Consider the following 26,669-nt stretch of genomic DNA (forward strand, 5'->3'; position numbering starts at 1 on the left):
ACCACGCATTTCCCATTCTTGTTTCCAAGGAGAGAGGTCGGGGTATTTAGAGGCAGCTGGGGAGGATGCATCTTCACTGTCGACAGAGGGTGGTGCGGGTGGGACTGATGTCCAGGTGCTCCACGCTTCCCTTCACAGCTTCCTCTTTTCTTTTGCTTTCTTACGCAAACTCCACAAATAAGGAGTTGATTTGCCATCTATCTGCTCCCTAGGCACTCATGCCTGCATTAGTGCCAGAAACATCTCTTTCTGTGTAACCTTTCCCTTCAGCTGTTGCATTTGAAATGCATCAGGCTCTGTCTCCTCTTTTTCAGTCTGATAATCACCAAGCTGTCCTAGTGATAGGATAACATCCCCCACTGGTCTTCCCACAGCAACCCCTAGCAAGGAAATTATTGGTCCTTTCAAGGCAAATGGGCGCCCTCTACCATGCAAGTTATGCAAATACATGCCTTGCTGTGTGGCCAATTCCCATAAACACTGATCAGCTTCAGCTATACTTTTCCAGGATTCTGTTTTATCGTCCCAAATAGTAGGCGAGGGATAATCTACATTTAAAGCTTCCTGGAGCCATACTCACAGGGAATGGGATACATTACCCTGCACTCAGCCACTGAGTAATCATAGAGTTTTGCGAGATGACACCCAAACACTTTAATTCTTTAGGATTTAAATTTATACTATCGCCTCTGAAGTCCCATACTCGCAATAGCCAGTGCAAAAGCCTTTCTCCCAGCTTTTGCCCGTATGCTTTTGCTAAATCTTGCAACTCAGGCTGTGTAAAATCACACACTGAGATAGCCTGCTGGGATGCCCCTGGCAGCCCTTTGCTTTGTGACACACTAATGGCCAGATGAAATGTGATTGCAGCACTCATCCTCTGACCCCTATGTCCATTTGTCCTCACCACAGAAACAGTGGTCCTTGTCCTACCATTCATCCCTCTGGCAAATAGCTCGTCCCTCAGCACTGCCCTTCCTGGGCTGCTCTGTGCACCCCTCCCTGCACCGTGGGCACCTGCACCACCGCTTGCTGCCTGGGGACTGTGCCTGCAGCTCATGCAGTTCGTTTTGCATCAGCTCTAAATGCCCCCATGTCCATATCAAGCATGTTAGTAACAACCAAAGACAGCACAAATGTTCCTTGCCTTTTCCTTTCCCCAGCCCCTGCTTTATAAGACAAGATAATACTTCAGCTGGGGTGGGGCATTCAGACAATTCCTCCTCACTTTCCGAACCCATTGGTAAAGCTACCTGGGCTAAATACCTTGCAAATTCCCCCCCCCCCCCCCCCCGGCTGCTTGCAGGGCCAGCCAGGCACCCAGTTTCTCTCTTCACTATTCTTTCTTCTGAAAGGCACTGGATCCTGCTGACTACTCCAGATGTTTTGCACCAGGAGGTGTTGGTCTGTTATGATCCCATTAAGAAAGGCACTCAGAATCTGTACAGTATCATTTAAAATGCTATTTATTATAGCTAACACTGTAAAGAAAGAGACAATAATATAGATAAACTTATGTCACTTTAGATGCTGGAAACCCCGAGTGGTGTAGCATCAAACGGCCCTCCAATCCATGCACAGCATGCCATGCAGACCCAGATCCCATCCATGGAAGGGGTACCCTATTTTGGTCATTCAAGCTATTACAAGGATTTCTTAAAAGGAAACAACTCTATTCATCATTTCTACTGGCAAACAGGAAGGATGTTTGTGTGAGAACTTCTTGTTGCTTTTTTAGAGAAGGGCAAGGCGCAATCGCTGGTACCAAGCGGGAGCTGCCTGCAGGTTCCTCTTGTACAATGATCTGGCTGAGTTTATCCTGTGGCCAAAGGATTTGTGCAGCACAACACAGGTCTGAAGGCCGAGGTGTACGTGCAGCACAGCACAGGCTTGGGCCTACTCAGGTTAATTGTTGTGTTGAAGGGAATGAGACACGGACTCCGCATACAAGTTCAGGCGAAGACAAGCGAAGACCCTTTATTTTTACAATCTATCCCTTTTATAATATGATCTAGTGTTCATGAGCAAGCAAAACTTATTTCATTGGTTACTGCCTTACGCTCACGCGTCTCTTCCGCGCTGCTTATAGGTTCTTCAAGTTGGTGCACGCGACTTTTCTCTTTCAGAAACATATCTAATCACATCCTTATTTTGCTGCCTCTAGGTTTTCGCAAACTTGTTTGTAACAAGCCTCAAGGGCACAGCCGCATCCCTTCAAACCTGTTTGTAACAAGCCTCAAGGGCACAGCTGCATCTCGTCAAAGTCAAACACAGCCTCATTTATTCCCACAATTCCCCCTTTTTGTTTTTCTACCACAAAAGCTTGTTTACTTATTATAGTAATTAAAAAAAAGATCACAAATCCACAACACCGTTTACAGACAGGACAAAGAGACACTCCTGGTCTCCAACGATGGACACAAACTGCTCTCACGTTCGCGTGGGGGTCATTCCCCATCAGTCTTCTCGGAGTTCATTGTCTTCTGCTGCTCATTCCTGTTATCCGATGCAAGAGCCGGTCTTACGCACCTTGCAGGTACCCACTTAGGTCCTACATCTGTTGAGACACAAGCATACCCTCGACCCCAAGTTAGTAGCTGATATGGCCCTTCCCAACACCCAGTATTTAAATTTTTCATCATTACCATCGCCTTCTCCTGTGATATACGTGCCATTCCCGACTCCATAGCTTTAAAATGTTTGACTATGGGTGTGACTTCTTCATGTTGAAAAGGCAGCGATAAATGGTTTAGTACATATATAGCTTTTCCTAATCTGTTTTGGGGAAATTCCTGAGCTTCCCCCTCTTTTTGTTTTTGCAATAGAGTTTTTAAGGTTCTGTGTGCACGTTCTATAATAGCTTGCCCTGTGGGGGAATGGGGTATCCCTGTTTTATGAGTGATACCCCATGTGTGGAAAAACTTTTGTGTTGCATGGCTGACATACGCCGGGCCATTATCTGTTTTTATTTCTTTTGGAATACCAAGCGCTGCAAAGGCAGCTCGGAAGTGGCTTTGTACGTGCCGGCTAGTTTCACCTGTCATTGCAGTGGCCCAGATTGCATGGGAGTAGGTATCTATGGAAACGTGAACATATCTCTGCCGACCAAAGTCGGGTACATGAGTCACGTCAGTTTGCCAGAGCTGAAGGGAGGAGAGTCCCCTAGGGTTTGTCGCAAACAATGGGCGGGATGGTTGTTGTTGACAGTCTGGACATGTTTGCACAACGAGTTTTGCATCCCCCATAGAGATTGCAAATTGTTTCACAAGAGCTTTGGCAGATTGGTGGAAAAATTGATGCGATAATTGAGCTTGAGAAAGTGTGTTTGGTACTGGGGTATGTAATGCAATGTTCGTTAGGTAATCGGCTCGTGCATTTCCTTCTGTAAAGAACCCGGGTAAGTTTGTATGGCTTCTAATGTGGATTACACAATAGGGATGTTTTCGTTGTTCTATTAAGAATAATAGCTCCTTAAACTTCAAAACCAAGGCTTCTTTCAGTATATGTTTTAGTTGTGCCCTTTCAATGCGTTGCACAATTCCTACAGCATATAGTGAGTCTGATACAATATTTAGTGGAGTTAGAGGCCATTCTCTAAAAGCCATGGTAATGGCGTGCAACTCGACTAATTGAGGTGAACCCTCAATTTGTTCTATTTTGTGTTGCCATTGACCTTCTTTTTTCCATGTGATGACTGCTTTTCCTGTTTTCCCCTGAGCCATCGGTGAACACCGTTTGACCCTTAACCGGTTGCCACTGGTATAGTGGCGCCTCTTCAATTTTTACATCATTATTGTAAAAGGTGAACATTTTATGAGGGGGGTGATGAGTATCAATTCTTCCACTAAACCCTGCTAAGGCCATTTGAAGTTCTAGACTATTTTGTAAGCACCAATCTAAGTAGTCCTTTACGACAGGAAGGACAATGAGATGAGGCTCTTCTCCAGCCATTTCTACAATTCGTTCTCTGCCCTTTTTTATCAAGGCGGCGAACATTTCAATACGAGTAGCCAGGGTTTTCGCAGGTTGATGTGGCAAAAACACCCATTCCAACATTATGAGAGGGTCTATTCCTTTGTTCTCCCATTGTCCGATGATTGCTAGAGGCTGTTGGTTTTTTTTGCAGATATATAATTGTATGGGTAAATTTTCAAGTCGTCGGTGACATTGTTGCAGTGAGAGTTTTTCATTTATGATTCTCAGTGCGTTTTTTGCTTCGGTCGTCCATTGGCGTGGTGCGTTAATATCGGTATCTCCTTTAAGTAGCTCAAATAAGGGTGTTAATGTGTAGTTATCGATACCACACTGCGCTCTAATCCAATTTATGTTTCCCAGTAGTTTTTGTACATCATTCAAGGTTTTTATGTCTGCTGAAATGATCACATTTTGAGGTTGGATACTTTGTTGTAAGATTTTCCACCCAAGATATTTCCATGGTGCTTCCATTTGAATTTTTTCTGGTGCGATTTGCAGTCCTTTGCTTTGCAATGCATATTTTAAAACAGGTAGTGCTTCACGCACCATGGTGTTCGTGGGGCCTGCTAGTAAAATGTCGTCCATATAGTGATAGATATACATTTCCGGGAATTTTAGTCGTACAGGACGTATGGCTTTAGCCACATATGTTTGACAGATTGTTGGAGAATTCTTCATTCCTTGAGGCAGGACAGTCCAGTGGTATCTATCCATTGGCTCGCCTCGGTTAATTTTTGGTACCGAAAACGCAAAACGCGGTGCATCCGTAGGATGTAGTGGGATAGTAAAGAAGCAGTCTTTTAAGTCTACTATGATTATGTCCCAATTTCGGGGTATCATTGTTGGCGAGGGCAAGCCGGGTTGGAGCGCTCCCATTTCTTCCATAGCTTCATTTATTTGTCTCAAGTCATGTAGCAGTCGCCATTTTCCACTCTTCTTTTTTATAACAAATACAGGAGAATTCCAGGGGCTGGTTGTAGGAGTGATATGTCCTTGTTGAAGTTGTTCTTTGACCAGTTCTTGAAGGGCAGCGACCTTTTCTTTGGGGAGCGGCCATTGATCTATCCGAATGGGTGTTTCTTTTTTCCAAATAAGTTTCATTGTCGGTCGCTCATCAATGGCCGCTACTGAAAATTTTCAGGGCAATTTAAGGTGAATCCGCATTGGGACATTACGTCTCGCCCCAACAGGCTCATGGGCAAATTTGTCACATATGGCCGTACAGTAAATGTAGACCCTTCTTGGGTATTGATACTGAGCAGGTGGGTGCTTTGAAAGGTTTGAGAAAGGCCGCCGACTCCAATCAAGCCCTCTGTGGGGGTGGCTAACGGCCAACTACGTGGCCAGTCCTTAAGAGCTAAGACAGTAACATCGGCTCCAGTATCCATTAAGACTGATAGCTGGGTACAAGAAGGAGTTGCGCGTGGGTTGTGTAATGTAACTGTAAGTGTCGGTCTTGTAGTGGCGATGTCTGTGGCCCAAAAAATCACAGGAGGCCCTGTTGATCCGAATCCCGCGTTGTGCCGCGTGCGATTTTCAGCTCGCGGAACTGTAGCTTTAAACAGGATTAGTTGAGCAATTCTGGTTCCCTTAGGTATAAATACTGGGGGAGAAGGAGTCCAAACCATTGCTTGAATTTGCCCCTCATAGTCGGCATCAATTACTTCAGGCAAAACAAAACAGCCTGTTAAGGTGGTGCTTGATCTACCTAATAATAGTGCACTATATCCTTGTCCAATGGGTCCTTTCACGTTTAGCGGGGTTTTTTGCACATGGGATCCCCAAAGGGTAAGATCTGCTATTGTGGCGACATCCAGTCCGGCACTCCCTCTGGTCTGGGCGGCGAGGGTGCCCACGGGGACGATGTCTGTGAAGTTGCCGTCACTGTTGCAGAAACCGGCCTCTCGGCCAGCATTGCCCTTGGTCAGAAACCTGGCGTTGGCCGTCCTTTTGGTCCGGGAGGCCGTGGAGCTTGTGTCATCCCGCGGCTCCGCCCCGCGCTCCGCCTCCTGTTTCCCTGCCGTGCTGGCAGGGGTTGTCCTTCCGCATTATATTTCGAGCAGCACTGGTTAGCCCAGTGCCACCCTTTTCCACATCGTGGACATAGGGTAGGAGGATTGGGAGCGGCACTTCGGCCGGCCCGCTGTGGGCAATCAGCAGCTAGGTGTCCGGTGGCATGACACCGATAGCATCACCATTCCCCGTCGGCACCCTTCCCAATGTTGAGGGCTGCAGCAAACGTTCCTGCCAATGCGGCAATATGATGTTCAATAGATCCGACTCGATTACAAGCCTCTATCATCTGCACCAGTGTGGCGCTTACAGGTAGCGCCTGCAGTAATTTTTTACAATCTGTATTTGCATTTTCCACTGCTAGCTTTAGTATTAGGGCTTCTTTTGCCTCACGATTTTTGATTTGTTTATCCAATGCATCCCTTAACCTATCAATGAATTGCATATATGGATCTTGGGTCCCCTGCCGAATACTAGTAAACGATTGCTCTGGCTTTCCCACTTCGGGCAGCCGCAACATTGCCTGAAGAGCTAACGCCGCGGATTGTCGAAGGATATTTGGGTCTAATCTGGCCTGCAACCGGGGATCCAGCAAAGGGTCAGTACCCATCAGCTGGGGTATCCCTGTTCCGGCAAGGGGATCTCCATCCTGTCATGCTAGATTGTTCAGGGCAGCTACCTCACAGTGTTCCCTCCATTTTTGCTCCCAGACTAATCGCTGGGTCGGTGTTAAGATCATTGCAGCCACTTGTCGTGAGTCAAATGGGGTTAATAACTGTCCCGTCATAACATTTTCCAACAGTGATTGAGAAAACGGCGCGTTTAAACCGTACACAGTGATGGTTTTCCTTAATTCCTTAATCAGATCCCATTGAAAGGGGATCCATTCGTTTGGTCTATTATCTTGTACCCGCACCGGAAACGCAAACCCCGCGGTTTCTCCATCTTTCAGCGCTTCCCTATGGAGCTGCTCCCACCGATCCCAGGGGTCGAAGGCTCGCTCAGGCTGTGGTACAGCCTGCGGCGTGGGTGGCTGCATTGGACACGGGGGACAGGACGGAGTGGGTTTCATTGGAATGGAATTTGGGGGAGGCGGTCTGAGTCCTGTTCCCTTGCTTGTTTCACCCAAGTTCTCATTCTTTTCATTTTCCCCCAAGTCTATAAGAGCTTCCTTGTCTTGGGGCTTGCTTTCACTCAGTTCATCATTCCCTATCTGCACCGCTTGAGCGACTGCGTTTTGTACCTTTTTTTCAGCTTGCCATGAGCACAAGGTCTCATTCACTAATTGCCAAGTGGTCATAACTTCGGTGGCGGTGGTGTCCCCTCTGGACGCTGCCTCCCAAATCGTCTCCCCTGCCCGTTCCCAAGTTTTCACATCAAATACTGCAGAGACTGTAGAGGGAGCCCCTTGCTTTTGCAAGAACTTCAGTAATAATTTTATTTTATATGCGTCGTACTTCACTCCTCGTTTCGCTAATAGCTGCATTAAAAGTTTAACTATAGCTTCTTCTTCAGCTGATATGTTAGCTCCCATGATTACTGCCCAGCTGCTCACCTGTTTCTTAAGGTGATGTCCTGGGATTAAAGCCACAGTCCTGCCGTCAGCTTGAGTCGTTCAGCTGGGTTCCCTCCGGACGCTACTTGCAGCGCTGCCTCCTCCGGATCACGTCGGGGTCACCATTTGAAGGGAATGAGACACGGACTCCGCATACAAGTTCAGGCGAAGACAAGCGAAGACCCTTTATTTTTACAATCTATCCCTTTTATAATATGATCTAGTGTTCACGAGCAAGCAAAACTTATTTCATTGGTTACTGTCTTACGCTCACGCGTCTCTTCCGCGCTGCTTATTTGTTCCTCAAATTGGTGCACTCGACTTTTCTCTTTCAGAAATGTATCTAATCACATCCTTATTTTGCTGCCTCTAGGTTTTCACAAACTTGTTTATAACAAGCCTCAAGGGCACAGCTGCATCCCTTCAAACCTATTTGTTACAAGCCTCAAGGGCACAGCTGCATCTCGTCAAAGTCAAACACAGCCTCATTTATTCCCACATTGTGTGGATCACTAACTCTTTGATGTACAGTGGTCTTCCGGTCAGGAGCACTACATAAGCTTAGTGCAGAAGTACATGGATAAAAGGATAAAAATTCCCAGAAATTTGGAATATTTGATTTAAAGGTCACTTTGAATTTAGAGTCTGTAGCTCTACAATGGAAATGGGGAAATTTTTCATTGCTGAGGTCTGAATAAGCATTTCAAACACTTTTGGCAAGGCCAATCTTAACACATTCATTTCTGATTCAATTATAATTTGGAGGGGAAAAAAGCTATGGGGCTACTAGCAGTATGAAATGAAATTGTGATTATGCCTTGATTTCTATAACCTGACCTGTGGGTTTCATACTTTATAAAAGATGCTCAGTGACCTTGCTTACTTTACAACAAAAGGGAATCACAAGATGAACCAGTAGGTGGTGTTATATATAAGGGTACAGAGATATATATATATATATATTGTTTGACTGCAGGAACATGCTGCTACTTCTGGGTAAAAGATTTCTCTCTAATCTACGATTAACTGAGAGTTAATCACCGATTGGCAGAGATGCTTCCCACTGAAGTGTTAAGTATTTTACTTGTATGAACCTGGGGAGGAGTGCTATCAGTCAGAAAGTTGCTACATTACTGATTTTGACCGTCTGGAAACAGTGTTCACTAGTATATTACTGCTAAATGTTTTGTAAGAAATGTTATTTTTAGCAGGCCTGTGAGAAAGTGTCTATTGTTTTAATTCCAGAACTTCTCTGCCTCATTCCAAAATATTTCAGTGAATTTTAGCAAATCTCAGCAATGTCCTTTTAAGCAGACAGGAACAATCAAACCTTTATATTCAATGCTATTGAAAAAAAATATCTCTGTTTGGAACAGTATATCTACTATTTTAAAATATAAGAAATGATAAAAAATATAATAAAAGTCATATAGCAATGAAAATAATCATCTGTTGTTAGAATTCTGCATCATTTTATTATGGAAAATGTGGGGAGGCAGTTTATTTTTATTGACATCATAAAATTTTTATCAAAGTATAAGTAGGCAGTTTTCCATGTTACTTCGAAATATTAGTGGATCTGCAAATGTAGGAAGCAAGAAGTTATGATTCAGTTCTTACTAAACAATTAGGACTTTTAGAATAAAATTATTGGAGACATTTTTAAAGAACCTTAAAAAGCTTGTTTAACAACTAGAGCAGTCTGTGTCCAATGTTTACTCATAAACAGATTTGCAACACAGAAATACCTGAAATTAAGTAAACAGATATTCCTTGGGGTTTTGTATTCTATGATTTAGCACTCTAGGTAAGTGATATGACTATACCCAAATTTTTGCAGCTGGCATCATCATGACATATTTTATTCATTTGTCATTAATTTGAGAAGGAATTATCATAGAATCATAGACACATTTAAGTTGGAAAAGACCCTTAAGATCATCAAGTCCAACTGTTATCCTAGCACTGCCAAGTCTACCACTAAACCATGTCCTCAAGCACCACATCTACCCGTCTTTTAAATACCTCAAGGGATGGGGACTCAACCACTTCCCTGGGCAGCCTGTTCCACTGCCTGACTACCCTTTTGGAAAAGAAATTTTTCCTAGTATCCGGTCTAAACCTCCCCTGGCACAACTTGAGGCCATTTCCTCTTGTCCTATCACTTGCTACTTGGGAGAAGAGACTGACCCCCACCTCGCTACAACCTCCTTTCAGGTAGTTGTAGAGAGCAATAAGGTCTCCCCTCAGCCTCCTCTTCTCCAGGCTAAACAACCCCAGTTCCCTCAGCCGCTCCTTATAAGACTTGTGCTCTAGACCCTTCACCAGCTTCGCTGCCCTTCTTTGGATGCACTCCAGCACCTCAATGTCCTTGTAGTGAGGGGCCCAAAACTGAACACAGTATTCAAGGTGTGGCCTCACCACTGCCGAGTACAGGGGGACCATTACTTCCCTAGTCCTGCTGGCCACACTATTTCTGATACAAGCCAGGATGCTATTGGCCTTCTTGGCCACCTGGGCACACTGCTGGCTCATATTCAGCCAGCTGTCAACCAACACCCCCAGGTCCTTTTCCACTGGGCAGCATTCCAGCCGCTGTTCCCCAAGCCAGTAGCGTTGCATGGGGTTGTTGTGGCCCAAGTACAGAACCCAGCACTTAGCCTTGTTGAACCTCATACAATTGGCCTTGGCCCATCAATCCAGCCTGTCCAGATATATATACACACACATATATATATATGTGTGTGTTATTAAAAAAGAATTATGGAATATTATACAGACTGAATTAAGATTGACATGATGCTGAGATACTGAGTCTGCCTCAAAAAGAAAGCTTTCTTCAGGTGATTAGCCTCTTCTGTCCCTACAAAGCATCCACATATTTTGTGCTTAGCAAACATTGGTTACTCTGCCATTGACTATGTACTGAGAGCAATGAAAGAGAAATGCCAATTGGAAAACTGGTGGTAACAAAAGTAGGTTGAGGGAATTAAATATAATTGTCTTAGGCCCTGATCTAACTATCCCTCTTGTCTGACTCACAGCATGGTTCAGAGTTTTTGACTAATGGATCTTCTTGGATCCATAGATCTACATATATCAGAACTCTGTGCCAGAGCCTGCTGACCAATGATGTTGTCTTAATGAGCTGTTTTGCTAGCTTATCAGAAAATGTGCATGTTTTCACCAGAGTAACTCATGACATTTATGATACTTTTTTTATTTTGTAACATATTCATTCTTGACTGTGGTATTTTTTTCCTTTCATGCTAACTGTTATTTTCTATTCTCTCTAGGGTCCTCCAGGAGGTGGAGGGCCACCAGGAACACCTATCATGCCTAGTCCAGCAGGTATTGAAATCTACTCAGAAAAAAAAGAAAGAAAATTATAAGGAATTTTAGGAAGTACATAAATTCTTTTTTTTTTCAGATTTTTCTGTGCTATTAATGCAGACAAAATAATAGATCCAATTGATACATTTTTCATGAAGGATCAGCTAATGAGAAGGTATTAGTTTTGTACTTTCTGTATCAGGTTTTTTTTTTCTGCTCTTTCCCTTTCTCTCCCTGCTGTGTTGCAGAGATACAAAGCCTTGTATCTGTGCAGTTCAAAGCAATTCATTACTCTGGCGCTGAAGCTCATCTTTTCTTGCATGATTTTAGCAATAGCAAGAAAAAAAAGAAAGACAGAATGTGTATTTGGTTTTGCTAATGTTGTTCAGGACAATTCTTCCAGTTTGGAAATCAGGAGATTTTTGAATCCTGTGAAACTTCCTTTATAGTACCCTATGTGATAAACCTTACCGATATATGGCTCTTTAGCTATGCGTGACTCAGAAGCATTCGCTGCATCACATAGCTATGTCATCTGACTGACAGCATGGTTATGCTGGACAGACTGCTCTCCTCTATCCTGCAATGGAGGAGTAAGGCCCCAGAGGAACCACTGTCATGTCCTGTTTGTAATCTATTCCCAGAACTTCACTGTCCCATTGTTTCTCCAAGTTACATGATCTGTATCTTGGAATTCTGACCACATGGAGATTTTGGCCATACAGATTGGCCACCATTCCTATTAAGGTTTAAAGAATAGAGGAGGAGCATGGGAGCATTCAGGACAGCTAGCTAGCTTCTCAAGGCTTAAAGTTGGTCAACTAGATGTAAGTATTTCCCTCCATGGATGTTCAGCAAAGTATCTGACATTAAGGAGGAACTGCAAGATATGGAGGATGCTCTCCTCCCATGGATATCATCAGATATCTGCTAAAAAGAAACTAATTACTTTTTGTGTAACCCAGTATTCAGCAGATATTCAGACTCCTTTTGGCCAACATCTGTCTTTGTAACCCACTTTGACCAGCTAAGAGGGACCTGTTCACCTCAATGATGCTATAGCATCCTCAGTCCTCATGTCCTACATATTCTTGCTGTCCTCTACAGCACAAGAGGGTAGGGAAGTTTTCTAACTTTCCATGAAAACTTACTGCACTGATGTAAAATCTTAATTAAATACAATTCCAGGGCTTTAAAATGTGACCTGAAATAAAAAGTAGGGCTTTTTTGTTCATAATGTGAGCTGGCAGTTAAAAGGTACAATCTTTTAACATAAAAACAAACGCACAGACAGCCTGCACTTTTAAAAGTAGTCAGCACTGTAGTTATGGCATGTGTTAAGCTGTCTGTGTGCACTTAAAGCATCTATTGAGGAACTGTTTCTATTTTCAATTAAAGAGACTCTAAGGTGTTTTAAGGCCTCTGCTTTCTAAAGTATAAAAACACTTAGACATTGGCCACCTAAGAATTTTGCAAAGGTACTCACTCACCTCTGAAAAAACCCTTCCAGCTCTGAATGTACCCATGGCCCAATCAATCTCTATGTGTTTTTACAAGAGGCAGTAGAACTTAGGGTGAGCCAGGCTTATATGTTTCAAAAGGATCTGGTGGTTAAAGAACTTATTGTCTACCTCCTTGAACATTAAAAATAACTTTTTATATGCTAATTTTACTTTTGCTAACTTTAGGCTAAAAGCTTTTAGTTTCCCTCTTTTTTAAACAATATATTTGAATGTCCTAGTGATGCATAGTTCTTTGTATATGATGGAATTATTTACTCACCAGGGTTATATTAATTAATGCTTGGAAAACTGTATCAGAAAGATAAATGAATAGACAAAGACCTTGATTTTAACTGCCCCGAGTATGTACAAATATATTCTTGCACAAAGTCAGGCTGCATTCCCAGTTCCAACACACATCAGTCTGGTCTAGGCTTTCTTGCTTTCACTACTTCTGACTCAAAGTCCCTTGTTTTGGAAAAAAGATTTACAGCTCAGCAGTGTTTTTTTTGTGTCTGCTGTTAAGCTCAAAACTCATGGTTCAAAGAGATGGAATAGTGTTTGGAGGAACTAGGTATAGAGCTACTTAGCCATTCTTTTACTCTTTTTGTAGATACTATAGAGGGTAATGTTTTTCCAGAGTTGCCTATATTTTTTAAAGATATGCTGTCCCCTTAGGGATTTATTTAGACTTTTCTGAGGTCATTCTTCTCTCAGTAAACTTTTGTTACACGGCCTATCTCTTGTCAAGTTCCCTTGTGAAAAGTTTTTTCCTAATTTGTCTACCTATCTATCTATCTGCTGCATTTTTTGCCTTCTCCTTCTTACAGATATTGATGAGGGGTATTAAGACTTTGTGTGTGTTAGCAGTAGGGATAAGTTGGAGCTGGGAATTAATAATTTGTATCTACTAGTAGTTTTCAGGCATTGATTTCCTAAGTTCAACCAGAAGAATTTGTGGATTGTATTCAATATATCATTATTTAAATCTTGCATTTTGACTCTGGAGGTGCTGAAAGTTCATGTACACTGATTGGAGGGAAAGGGCATATCTTTCCTCTGGTTCTATGTGAAGTAATCCCAGACTGAGAAGCAGTATACCTGTGTCAACTTCTGGCAAGGCCCAGTGAAGCTCTTGGCAGAACTTATAGGTTAGGCATCACACTGTGCCAACATGGTTTTGTTGTTTTTGGATTCAGGTTGGTTTTGAAGCATTGCACTACACTGTACCATGAAGATACATTAGCTAAAGCTGTTGTCCTTAGAGAGGGGTTGTTTGCACAATATTGCACTGAATAGTTAGATATATTCAAAATCTAATAGACTGACACAGATGAGAATAAAAGATTTTCATTCACTACACTAAACTGAAGACTATATAAAAGAAGCTATTTATTGGTTATTACAGATGGAAAACAAATTACAGGAAGTGTTGATAAGAGAGAAACTCCTGTTTTATAGAATATTGAAGATGAGTGAAGTAATTTGGAACTCCAGGAAAAAGGGTTTAAGGAATTAAATAGTTACAGATACTTGGTGATTTATAAACCTTTTGACAGTCATGCATAAAAGTAGAGTCTAGAAATAGTCACGTAGGGACAATTGCAATTATTTCTTTTGATAGCTCTATTGTATGGTAGAAATAGATAAAAAGGGAATTAAATCTTCCATTATATTGCCACTGTGTATCAGTGATTCAGGAAAAGAAATAATATGAACTCAATGACAAGAAATGTATTAGGTGAGTAGTTTTATTGAAAGGTATGTATTAGCATTATCAATAATCTCTTATTACAGATTCAACCAACTCTGGAGACAACATGTACACTTTAATGAATGCAGTACCACCTGGACCCAACAGACCTAATGTAAATATGAATCTAGTTATATTTTTTTTAATTATACAGCCTTGTTTTATCCAAACCACTACATTTCCATCACACCACGTCCATTGTAGTGTTTTTAATGTTTTGCAAATTGATCACACCAGTACGTGCAAAATAGTGATTGGGGCATATTTTCCTACACAGAAAAGAACTGAGAAGCATGTGCATGTGGATATTGGGGATGACTTAGTTTGTCATACTGCGGTGCAATAGATTTCTGTACGATATGACACCATCCTAGGAGCTGCCACCAAGCATTAGTTTCTGCTGGCTTTAAACTTTCCTTATTAAAAAAGTCTCTATGACTGAAGAGGGAGAAGAAAACTGTTGAAAGTGGCCCAGTATTGTGTTTCCCTGCTATTCTGTAAAAAAGGATAAAATCAATACCTTTAAAAAGAAACAAACTTCCCTGTTTATCTAAATAAGATGTCAAGAATGAAAGCTAATGATAACATTTAGGTATTTGCCTTGTTAACTACCGGACTGGTGACTATTTTAGCCCAAACTTCAGCAGTTCTAGAACTGTCAAAAGCGGAATTCTTTGACAGAACTTGTTTCTTTTCTGATCTCTATCTATGCCTTCAATTTTATTGTATTTATCTGATTACAACCATATTTCATCTAATTACCGTCCATATTGTGGGCCTTTTGAAAAAAGGGCAATAAAACTTTAAGAATATAGATATTTAGATATTGCTAAATCGGTATGCAGTGAATTTTAGAAAATGTTCTGTAATGCTAATGCCTTTAAGGTTTTGAAGAACTGAATTTAAGGTTAATATCTTAAATCTGTAAGTAACTGATCATATTGCTAAGGTAATGCAGAGTAGTCTGACTGTCAGTATAGATAGGGTGGGGTTTGAAAACTATTAATTAATCACCTACTAACTGAAGTGAATAGTAAAATTCTCTGTAACTTCAATGGGAGTAGAGTTAGGTCAGCACCTGCAGGTTTGAAAATCATGTACAAAGTATTAAAGTAGATTAGCCAGCCTACAGAAATGAGTTTCTCAAAAAATGATGAAGGTAGCATTGGAAAAAAGTAAAAAAAAACCACCAGTGACACTTTCTGCAATCGTCATGTGGAAGACTTTCACTTGACTTTCACATTCAGAGATGGGACTGTGCATTTTTCCTTTACCATTTTTTTTCTGAGGAATTTTTTTATTAGATTAACTTAAAAAAATGTGCAGTAATATTTTTTAATGTCTGATCCTTTTATAGTTTCCAATGGGGCCAGGGTCAGATGGACCTATGAGTGGACTGGGTGGAATGGATTCACATCATATGAATGGATCATTAGGTAATAATAGTAAATCTTATGAACATTGTGAATTTACAATGACCAGTGCCATTTTCTATGACTATGACTCTAAGTTATGTGGGAGACTGTATGTTAAAATCTTTTAAAAACTAAAAAAGCTGTATATATGTTAATAAGAACTATTAAGATTTTTTTAAGCATATGAATTGGATTATATAATGCACCTCTGGAAGAAAAATACTATATGTTTTTTATATAACAGAGTATAATTTTAATCCAGTTGTTTCAAACCACTCTATAAGCATACCATCACAGTAATGTGATGGCATAAGACCCATTTTTCTTTACCTCTCTTCCTCTTTCAAAAACTTGAGAAGGTGTCATTATGACATGCTGGTCTGAGTTCTTATCAAGTACATGGAAGTAAGTTATTACATATATTAATGTATGTGTTAAGCTGGTTTTATCCCATATTTTGATATCCTTATTTGTTCTATAATTAGCCTTCTGTCTGTTAAGTATTAGTTTTATTATTCCATCCCCATAAGCAGCTTCAGACAGTTGCCATTTTAGTGCACCAAGAAAAAAACATGCATTCTTGTCAGGGCATGCAGAGGCAGGAAGAACAGAGTACTTCCTGTCTTTCAACACTATGGTTTTCAGAAGACTCTTATCTAAGGGAGAAGCCTTACACAATTCTACAAAAAATGCACTGCTTTATCCTCTGATCATCCTAGCAAACTGCTCTTACTGTTTGCTGGATGGATGATAGACACTTGAAAGGGATTTAAGCAACAATCTGTAGCTAAATAAATTATATTTATGCCTTCCTCTTCCATACCCACAAGGTAAATAAATACCTTCTATTTATTTGTACTCATACCATAGCACCAAGCCAGTAACTCTGAATACAGTTTCTGTATTCTGTTCTTCACTTCTATCTGCACCAAGGAGTGTAATTCATACGAGCAACAACAGGGGGGAACCTCAGTCTGCAAAGACTTCAGATCTCTTTCCTCTTCTGTCTCCACTGTTGACCAGCGAGGTTCTCTTTTACATCTGGGAGCTGGCCCTATGACACAGCGCACCTGCAACACTGCTGAATAGCATTTTTCTTTATGTGGAAAAACCCAAGCAAGCTAAATACATGATGGGCAAGCAGAAGCCAAGCTGTCACTGTTCCCCCTGCTTCTATCCATACTACCATGGTGGATGGAAAATTAGCACAGTTATAGCCTAGAAGCTGGAGACTGTGAGACAGGAAGTATAAACAGGTAAGAAGAAGGGAGAAATTGGAAAAGGCTATGCCGAGATGAGAAAAAACTAAACCATCAAACCTCACTTAGGAGATATATTCTAAGCAATTAAAATTCAACAAAATGCATCTAACTCCCAATAGAATTGTCTTTTTTTCTTGGCAAGCAGGTCTCTAAAATTCCTATATTACTTTGCATAAGGCCATCTTGTGAGTTTATATTTTTTCTTTACATATTACAATCCTAAAATGGATTGTTGCTTTAATTAATAATGATGCACATTATGTTCAAGTAAATGAAAACCTGTAAATGACAATTGCATCTTTTTCTGTCACTTATATTAGCCCAAGAATTATTTCTCAGCTAAAAGAAAAATTACCATTGAAACAATTACAGATAGATTTTATACGTACCTAGTTGATTAGTTATTTTCTCTAGTGAAAATTATGTCATGTTTAGTCAAATTAACAACTGTTTTCTAAGGTTAATTTAATTTCTAAAATGGAACCTGAGTTCTTTTAGGAATGTAAGACTGGAAGAGATCTGCATTCAGTTCCATGCTGTAGTAGGCAGCTATGTCTCATAATCACAGGCATAAATTGGTCAAGCTCCATCTTGAACTTCTCTAGCTTCTTTGACCACAACCCTTCTACTGGATATCTGTTCAGGCCTCTGATGGTTAGAAAGAAATCTTTTTCTGATTTCCACCAAAATTTTTCCATTTGTCCATGACAAAATGACTCTTCCTCTTCCCAATGTTTATGTATCTGGTGTATTTATAGTGAGAAATCATATTCCTTCTCAGCCTTAATTTGCCTGGCTAAGTATACCAAGATACTTCCACCTCCTCTCATAACTCCATTTTCTTGACTGTTTTTCTCTGAGACTACTCCAGTTTGAATTTGTCTTTCCTGAAAATAGGTGACCAGAATTGTTTACTGTCTGTTGCTGCTAGAAATGCTTTTCTTGATACATCCATCCTTAAATTATATTTCATTTATTCTTGGCTTCAACCAAGTGAGAGCTACAGCATATGAGAAAAATAATTTTTGTTAGTCTTGCACTCATTACATTTAATTTTTTTTTTGTTTCTATTACTCCAGTCCTCAGGATCACCTACTTTCTTCTGAAAGATATTATCATCATCAGTATTTGTAATGCATCCAAAGTTGATGTCATTTTAGCAAATTTCAGTAGTAGACGTCTGCTTCTGGGGGCAAAGACATTGATGAAACACTCCCCAGCTGACCCTAGAGATATTTCATTAACAGTCTTCTATGGAGTTTTGGGTAGCTGAAGTTCAGCAAAAATGGTGACCATTTTTGTCAGCAACATTAACTTTCACTAGTTAGGCATGATTTTGCTTTTTTTTTTCCCCTCAAGTTGAAGCAACATCTTCCTCAGGTGTATGTACCCAAAATGAATTGCAGTACCTGGCTAAGGGGACAGGGAGGTTGGACATATCCTTTTCTGAGCTGTGTCAGGCTGTCTCATCCTAAAGGATGCCATTCAAGGAACTGATACAGATCAGAAATGTGTCCTTCATTCTTTTCTCCTTTTTTTTTTTTTTTTTTTGCATTAGGTATGTACACAGAGAAAGGACTGTAAACTTTTACTCAGAGAGACAGTGGGAAGGAAGGGAGATCAAGCACAGTTATGTTTTAACATACTGCTGTTACGCTATATATTTTAGTATGAAAAATAAGCTCTTAGATTAATTTCAGCTCAAAACTAATTGAATAATTATCTATTTTAATTTAAGGCTCAGGAGACATGGACAGTATTTCCAAAGTGAGTATCTAGTAACATTTTTGGAATTTTTAGAATAATATTTCACTCTAAACATATTTTCATTGTCTCTGTTAAACTTATTATTATGTATCTACATTTTCTGCTTGTCAACTCTTTGGAAGCTGTGCAGACAGAATTAGCATTAATTGTAAGTTTAAAAACAATATCTATAATCAAGTATAAGTAGACTTATTTCTTACTGCATGACAATATGTATTAATGAATGTGATTAACATATATCAAGTTTGTAATCTGATTGATCATGTTAAAATCTTCCATACTGTTAAGACAAATGAATATAGTTCTAATAATCAATTCTGGTTGAAAGCAAATTTGGGAAAATGTCATTACGATGTTACTTTTATGCACTGCATGATTCATTTTGTCACCTCTGTAAGGCAACATTAATATCTTAATCACTAGTCTAAGTCCCTAAAAGCTAGATTAAAAAGTAGTTGCAAAAAAAGCACTGTTTTGATACAACTGTTAAACAAACATTAAATAGTAAACAAACCCATAAAATAGTATATGCAAAATGAATGTGAGTTTAACCTGTAGGGGTTTTGCAGCTAGAAAAATAATATTGTGCTTGAATGTGTCATTTCTTCCATAAAAATAAAAATCTGCTACATCTGTAATCATTATTAATTTAGGGAATTTCGGCACTGGTGAGGCCGCACCTCGAGTATTGTGTTCAGTTTTGGGCCCCTCACTACAAGAAGGACATCAAGGTGCTGGAGCGTGTCCAAAGAAGGGCAATAAAGCTGGTGAAGGGTCTAGAGCACAAGTCTTATGAGGAGCGGCTGAGGGAACTGGGGTTGTTTAGTCTGGAGAAGAGGAGGCTGAGGGGAGACCTTATTGCTCTCTGCAACTACCTGAAAGGAGGCTGTAGCAAGGTGGGGGTCGGTCTCTTCTCCTTAGCAACAAGGGATAGGGCAAGAGGAAACGGCCTCAAGCTGCGCCAGGGGAAGTTTAGGTTGGATATTAGGAAAAGCTTCTTCACCGAAAGGGTAGTCAGGCATTGGAACAGGCTGCCCAGGGAAGTGGTTGAGTCCCCATCCCTGGAGGTATTTAAAAGAAGGGTAGACGTGGTGCTTGAGGACATGGTATAGTGGTGGACTTGGCAGTGATAGGTTAACGGTTGGACTCGATGATCTTAAGGGTCTTTTCCAACCTTAATGGTTCTATGATTCTATGAATTATTCAAATAAGGAATCAATGAGCTTATTGAGTATTGATAAAGTGGTAGAAATTTGTCCTTGTAAAATATTGTGTTTTGTACTCAGCATCTTCAGATGTAACTGACTAAAACTAATAAAAATACCACTAAAATTGTCTCCCTGTATTTTTGTGCTTTTGATCTATAAATATGGAATTGATGAAGGGATTTTTTCAGTTAAAATTTTATAACTCATTCATTTGAAATTGCTGTAACAAAATTCTTATTGATCTTCCAAAAAAAAAGGAATAAGAGTTTGAGTGAATTAATTGCCTGCATCTTTTGGTTGACCCAGGACTAAGTGCTACAGCGCTGTGGCTAGATCTCTTCTCAGTATAGAATTTGCCACTTTGAATCTGGCTAAGGCTTGTGTCCATGTGTTCTGGTCATACTAAGGATGTCACTGTAGATGCTCTCTCAGGCTGGCACTGAGATGTGATGAGATACAAACACACGTCAAAAGGGAAGAAAATATTGGCCTAAATTCCTGTGGGTTAAAATAGAAGTTTGTAGTATGAATTAATTTAAAATACACTTTCAAATGTTCAAAAAACAGGAAACATTCTTCAATTAGTGATACAGTCCTTTTAAAATTACATAGGTGATTATAGCCTCAGAACAACCTTCCATGGCCTTACATGGAGAGTAGGACCACAGCAGTATGCCTCTTAGGCCATTTTGGTGCTATGAGGGAAAAACATCTATAGCAGGGCTACATTTTTGTAAGTTTTGAAGATCTGTATCATGTTCAGGCCCTGTGAAGAGTACAACAGTGGACTGAAATGACCATGTTGCCTTAGCTGTGCTGTGCTCAGGTGTAGATTCAATATACACCTCCAATGAGATAATAAGCATACAGCACATTTTTAATCAGTGTCTATAATTTTTCTTCAGTTTTTTTTTCTTCAAAATGCAGCATTTTTAAAGTAGAAAACATTTTCATTAGCTTGCCACTAAAATTATTTTTTAAAACCTGTGTTCGACCCACTAGTATTAAGTATCAGCATATGCGCTAATATGATTATTAGAAAACCCGGATCAAAAAATTTACCTTGTAATTTGTTAACCTTAATAAATACAACATGGAAATCATATTTGATGCAAGTCTCTTTCAAATAGCTAAAAGAAAAGTGTTGTTTACTTGGGAAGTAAGTGTTGTATTGTTATACCATTATATATAATAGCTTTTAAATATCTTTTTCTGAGTAACACTCTGCCCAATATGCAGCCTTAATTGATACTAGTAAAAGTGTGTGGGCAGTCTCTTGTATATAGCATCAGCAATTTCAGGTAGATAATAGTATATAATACTTTTGGAACTTGATTGGAAAAGTTATGCATGCAAGGAATAGAAGATTCCTGGGGTTTGATGAATGCAAAATTAATATGTGGCTGCCTTCCAATTTTGTACTTAGTTTACCAGGATTCTTCTTGTTAAGGCAACAGTCTCCCTTTATACATCACCAGCTAGTTGTTCAACTGGCTTTTTCACAAGTAGATTTCCAGATTACTGATTAATGTGACAGAAATTGTTCACTGAAGTTAACACAGTTAACTGGCCACATAGCTCAAGGCCAGGCACAGAATTTTGATGGAGTAAAACGCATATTAGAAGAACAAATTATCCGTTACCACTGAGATGAAGAAAATTAATCCAGTCTTGGTAGAATCATTACAGCTGACAGAATTCATAGCTACATTTTCCAGAGAAGACTTTAATTTAATTGGCTGGATGACAAAACATGACATTTTTTTAATCTATAAATATGAGCTGATGAATCGACATAAAGTAGATTGAGATGGGGGAAAGTAAATGAACTGAAATTATGCATATTAAATAAACATTAATAACCAGTGTTTCTTGCAGTGCCCATGGAATTTCTGCAGTCACCAAAGAAATATTTGCTTTGGAAAAACTCAGCTAGTGCTACAATGCTAGACCCCATACTGGCAATAAAAGCAGCCCAGAGAGTTGCTATAAAACCATTTCTGTCAGGAATTTGAATCTGGGCCTGGTGCACTGTAGCAATTGCAGAATTTCAAAGCTTAGTACTACACAGAGAAAGATAAAATAGGAGTAAGTCCCCAAGAAATGAACAAAAGCCTGGAAGCATCATATAAAATAAATGTGACAAGGCCTTAGTGGGTTTTAAACTATATATTCATAGATTTTAAGGGCAGAAGGGACTGATGTGATTGGCCTCCTGCATAACACATGCAACAGGACTTCCCTGAATTAATTCCTGCTTCAGGTGCAATAGCTGTGGTTGAACTAAAGCAATAGTTTTAAACCTTTTTCAAGCTGTAGATTCTGATGTTAATTAGCTAGTTAATTTTTAGTTGCCTTTGATGGACCCTTCACCTGCTGTCCAGTGATTCCTGGAGATCTGAGGACCACGGTTTGAAAACCAGTGAACTAGATCGTGAAGAAAATAACAGGGCTAAGGGAGGGGTCTTGACCCTACTCTATAAGCTGCATTTCAGATGCCAGTTGAAAAAAGTTATGTCTTCATGGTGGTTATGTAATTAATTTTACATTTCATCTATAACTGAAAATAAATACACGAGACTGAACCCTGTCGTGGTTTAACCCCAGCTGGCAACTAAGCACCACACAGCCACTCACTCACTCCCCCCACAATGCCGCTCACTCACTCCCCCCACAATGGGATGGGGGACAGAATCGGAAGGGCAAAAGTGAGAAAACTCATGGGTTGAGATAAAGACAGTTTAATAAGTAAAGCAAAAGCCACGCACGCAAGCAAAGCAAAGCAAGGAATTCATTCGCTACTTCCCATTAGCAGGCAGGTAGCATTAGCCATCCCCAGGAAAACAGGGCTCCATCACACATAACAGTTACTTGGGAAGACAAACGCCATCACTCCAAATGTCCCCCCTTCCTTCTTCCCCCAGCTTTATATGCTGAGCATGACATTATATGGCATGGGATATCCCTTTGGTCAGTTGGGGTCGGCTTTCCCAGCTGTGTCCCCTCCCAACTTCTTGCCCACCCCCAGCCTCCTTGCTGGTGGGGTGGTGTGAGAAGCAGAAAAGGCCTTGACTCTGTGTAAGCACTGCTCAGCAATAATGAAAACATTTCTCTATTATCAACGCTGTTTTCAGTGCAAATCCAAAACATAGCCCCATACTAGCTACTATGAAGAAAATTAACTCTACCCCAGCTAAAACCAGCACAACCCACAAACATATTTGCCCATTCAGGTGGAAATGGTAACCTTCCTTCAGGGGAATATGGTTAAAACTTAACAACAGCCTTTCAGTAAGGAGACTTTCTCTTAATTTAATATTTCCTGTTTTTCACTCGAAGTTTGCCCCATTGCAGCCTTAGCTATACTAAATGAAGACTGCAGGCAGGTATTTTCAAAAAGTATGACATATTTTGCTTTTTTTTAAGAAGCTTCATAAATCCTTAAGCTAACAAAAATGCTGTGTTAGGATTGTAATTGAGAATTAACAGAAGAATAAGAGGACAAATTCATTTATGATTCTTACAGATGTTATCGTTTGGTCACTTTGATCAAATGCTCTACTTTGAGTTGCATTTTGTTAGCCTACCCATTGACTATACTAGGTTTGTGTTAAGCCTGCTTAAACTTTAAGCCTGATGCATTTGTATATGTAGAGATATGTACGTATGTATATGCTGTATTTGTAAATCTTGTGTTTAATTTTTCTGGATTAAAAAAATTCAAGGGAAGAACTGTGATAGACATAGTAAATGTTTTATGATGAAGTTCATAATTTCACTCCCCCTTTTCCTTGACTGTTCCTTTTCCATCACAAAGCCTGTATTAATAGGAGCCTAACTGTGATGGAAAGAGAATCATCCATGCCCCAGGCATGGTAGGGTATCACAAATCAACTTTGCAAACACACCTAACTACTTGTAGTATTTACAATAATCATGTATCGATTATTGATTCTGAATAATTTCTGTGACAATTTTCTAGTTTTATTCTTTCTGTGACTAACGGAATCTTGAAAGCATTTTCTGAACATTATAAAGGTGGTTGTGCGGGAGCATTTCCATAAGAAAAAAAAATTACCTACAGGAGTCTTTGTATTGTTATTATTTATTAACATTTCACTTGCACCTAGACACTCAAAAAGTAGATTAAGACCCTACTGCATTATGCTCTGTGTAAGCAAATAGCAAAAGTACAACTCTTCCTGAAAATGTTTGCAAGGCCAATCCTGCGGCTGGCTGTTATTCATGAGTCTTTTATCTAATACTCTTGTTGACTCATTTATCTATAAACTCTGTATATAACTGCTCCTAGTGAAGTGGTTTAGCAACTCAAAATTTGAACTAGAAGTTATTTCAACAAACTACACACTATAAACAAATACTTCAAATACAGGCCTTGATTTGCGAAGGTCTGTGTAGACCAGATCTGTCCACATGTCTACCTTTAAGTATGCATTCTGAACTCATATTTCAAGGCACATGTTCATATACCACTGATTTGATCATACTGATTTAATGTAGTTTCAGAGCTAATACTTATTCCTACCATTTATACTTTTTCCCAACTTCAGTAGGAGAACATGCTGGCTATAGCCTGAAAACAAGAATTACAGGTAAATAGTTGTTACTTCAGAGGAGAAAATACTTCTTTGCAGGTTAAAATTAGTAACTGAAACATACAGAACTCTACAGAGACTTGTCTTTCAAGTTCAGAAATTCCAGTGCATTGTATAGATACTCTTTTGACACACTAGGTGAAGCTGGGAAAGCAACTGAAACCTTCAGCATTTCATCTGTGTTTTAAAATCTTGTTTAACAGAATTCTCCCAGTAATATGAGCATGAGTAATCAGCCTGGCACTCCCAGGGATGACAGTGAGATGGGTGGAAACTTCCTAAACCCTTTTCAGAGTGAGAGCGTAAGTATTTAAGTAGTTTTTTACTTTGCAAAACTTTATCCCTGATCTTTTATTTTAAAAAAGAAAAATAACAGCCAGAACAAACAGTTTTGTAGTGTACCTGTAATGCAATGCTGTGCATTATGTGGTTTTTTTACTAGCTTCTAAAATTATAGTATTGATTCACTAAAAAATTGTGCCAAATGCTGTTAAAAGTTGAGCTGAAACTGAAAAATGTGGGAGGTGTAGATTTACTGCAGAAGCTCTTTTTCTAGATTAAGAGGTCAATTGTCAATGAAAGTTAAATCTGTCAAGTAGTAATAATTATGCCATACATATTCAGTAATGCACAATGGGCATTTGTCAGGCAATATCTGAACAGCCTAGATACACATAGTTGGCAGATCTTTACAACTGAGTGTTTCAATTTTTGGTTTTTCAAACTTTGACTTCTGAACCATGTATTTTGCAGGGCAGTAATGTCTTTTAGAACAGTATTCACACTGTGAATTTCATGAAAATCAGATGGGGGGGGGCGGTTGCTTCTTAAACTAGTGAAAAGGAAGAGGGGGTATTTTCTGCATGTTAGCTGTTTGTGTCCTCATAAAGAGTGCACGTGTTCAGATTGTTTGGAGTATTGGAGAAAATTGATTTGTACAAAGCAAAAAGACTGATGTTTCAAAAGCTGCAGAAAAAGCAGTAACTACAAAATCTCCATTAAATGTGATCCTTGGTCATGGTAGTCCATGTTAGTTCTCAACTCAGCATGCTTTACTTGTGCTGAGGACAAACAGTCTGATTCAGCAGGCAGACCAGTTCACCAAACCAAACTCATTAAAAGAAGGACATCAGTTGCCCGACACTGAAACTGTCAAGTGAATTGGTTTAATCAGCAATAGCTATATTTTTACATAATGATAGAAGTATAACAGAAGTTATGATACCACAAAATGAACTACAGCCTTAGCATGTGCTATAGTACAAATTTAGGAGAAAATTCATGTAGCATGTTGACATTTAAACTCATTGCTCTTGTCCAAAAGTGGTTTTAGTTACCTGGGAAAGACTGTTGTTAAAATGTGGATTCCTCTTTTTTCAGTACTCCCCTAGCATGACAATGAGTGTGTGATCTGTTACCAAGTCTCCTCATGAAGACCGCAGTGAGTTTGCTCTCTCTCCTCAGAGAGCTACTGCAGAAGAAAATTATTTGTCCCAGTGTACAGTTTAACAAAAGGATCTCAGACACAATCAGAACCACCATATTTTTCCTACCATCTCCCCAGTTTTGTCAAGAAATTGGGTCCCAAACATGATTGAGACAACAGCAGAGTGGCATAACAGAATTGCCCAAGATGGAACTGCAATTATCTGTCTATGTAAATATATGGGTTAATATATATGTGTATGTGTGTGTGATATAGAAATACACACATACATATATAAACCTGCAAGACATTTTAAAATATTGCCACATGACATCTTAAGTAGAAATGAGGAGTAGGGACTTCTATTCCATCTTTTTTTCATGTTTACATTTTAATTATTAAAGTTTGCTTTCCTTCTTCCGTCCTGAACTGTTTTATGTTGCATATATCACTGCTTTATAAGTTATTTTTTAAGGTGAACTCAAATGATAAATTCTTCTGATTTTGTAAATGTCTGCCATTATTGACAGGAATAAAATTGCTTATGAGAGCTCTCATGAATTTGTGTTTGATACCAGTTACCCTGTGAATCACAAACTCTATTGTCTCAAGAAATAGAAGAAAGCATAACTTCTGGAGAAATTTAATAATTTTCACCAAGTTTAGTGATTTTTTTTTAATATACTTTGCCTTTAAAAAAAGAAGCACTGAAGATTATTTTTCTTCTTTAATTGAAGCCTAATATTTGCAATATCTATTTTAAATGGAAGCCTGAATTTGAGACAATCTTCTCAGTTGATATAGGGTACTATAAGTTTATTGTGAGTGAGCTCCAATTGCTATA

General features: G+C 39.5%; 1 protein-coding gene and 1 pseudogene across 7 annotated transcripts in view; one reads left to right on the forward strand and one right to left on the reverse strand.

Moving 5' to 3' along the window:
- Window positions 1-26,324, forward strand: part of LOC148054193 (single-stranded DNA-binding protein 2-like) — a 250,001-nt gene extending 223,677 nt beyond the window's left edge. For 4 of the 7 annotated variants that reach the window (XM_087770636.1, XM_087770637.1, XM_087770639.1 and 1 more), the window contains 6 exons: window positions 10,840-10,894; window positions 14,176-14,246; window positions 15,489-15,567; window positions 18,547-18,575; window positions 24,603-24,701; window positions 25,780-26,323. In XM_087770636.1, the coding sequence (XP_087626762.1) occupies window positions 10,840-10,894; window positions 14,176-14,246; window positions 15,489-15,567; window positions 18,547-18,575; window positions 24,603-24,701; window positions 25,780-25,809 (363 nt within the window). In that variant the 3' untranslated portion in view covers window positions 25,810-26,323. Of the gene's footprint in view, window positions 1-10,839; window positions 10,895-14,175; window positions 14,247-15,488; window positions 15,568-18,546; window positions 18,576-24,602; window positions 24,702-25,779 lie in introns of all 7 variants that reach the window. The other 3 variants (XM_087770638.1, XM_087770641.1, XM_087770643.1) reach the window with 1 other exon arrangement.
- Window positions 5,900-7,522, reverse strand: LOC148054194 (endogenous retrovirus group K member 8 Gag polyprotein-like; annotated as a pseudogene).
- Window positions 26,325-26,669: the final 345 nt, after the last annotated feature.

The sequence above is a fragment of the Nipponia nippon genome, unplaced genomic scaffold (assembly GCF_047370975.1).
Source record: "Nipponia nippon isolate SJK-2023a ecotype South Korea unplaced genomic scaffold, ASM4737097v1 scaffold_33, whole genome shotgun sequence".
NCBI lineage: Eukaryota > Metazoa > Chordata > Aves > Pelecaniformes > Threskiornithidae > Nipponia > Nipponia nippon.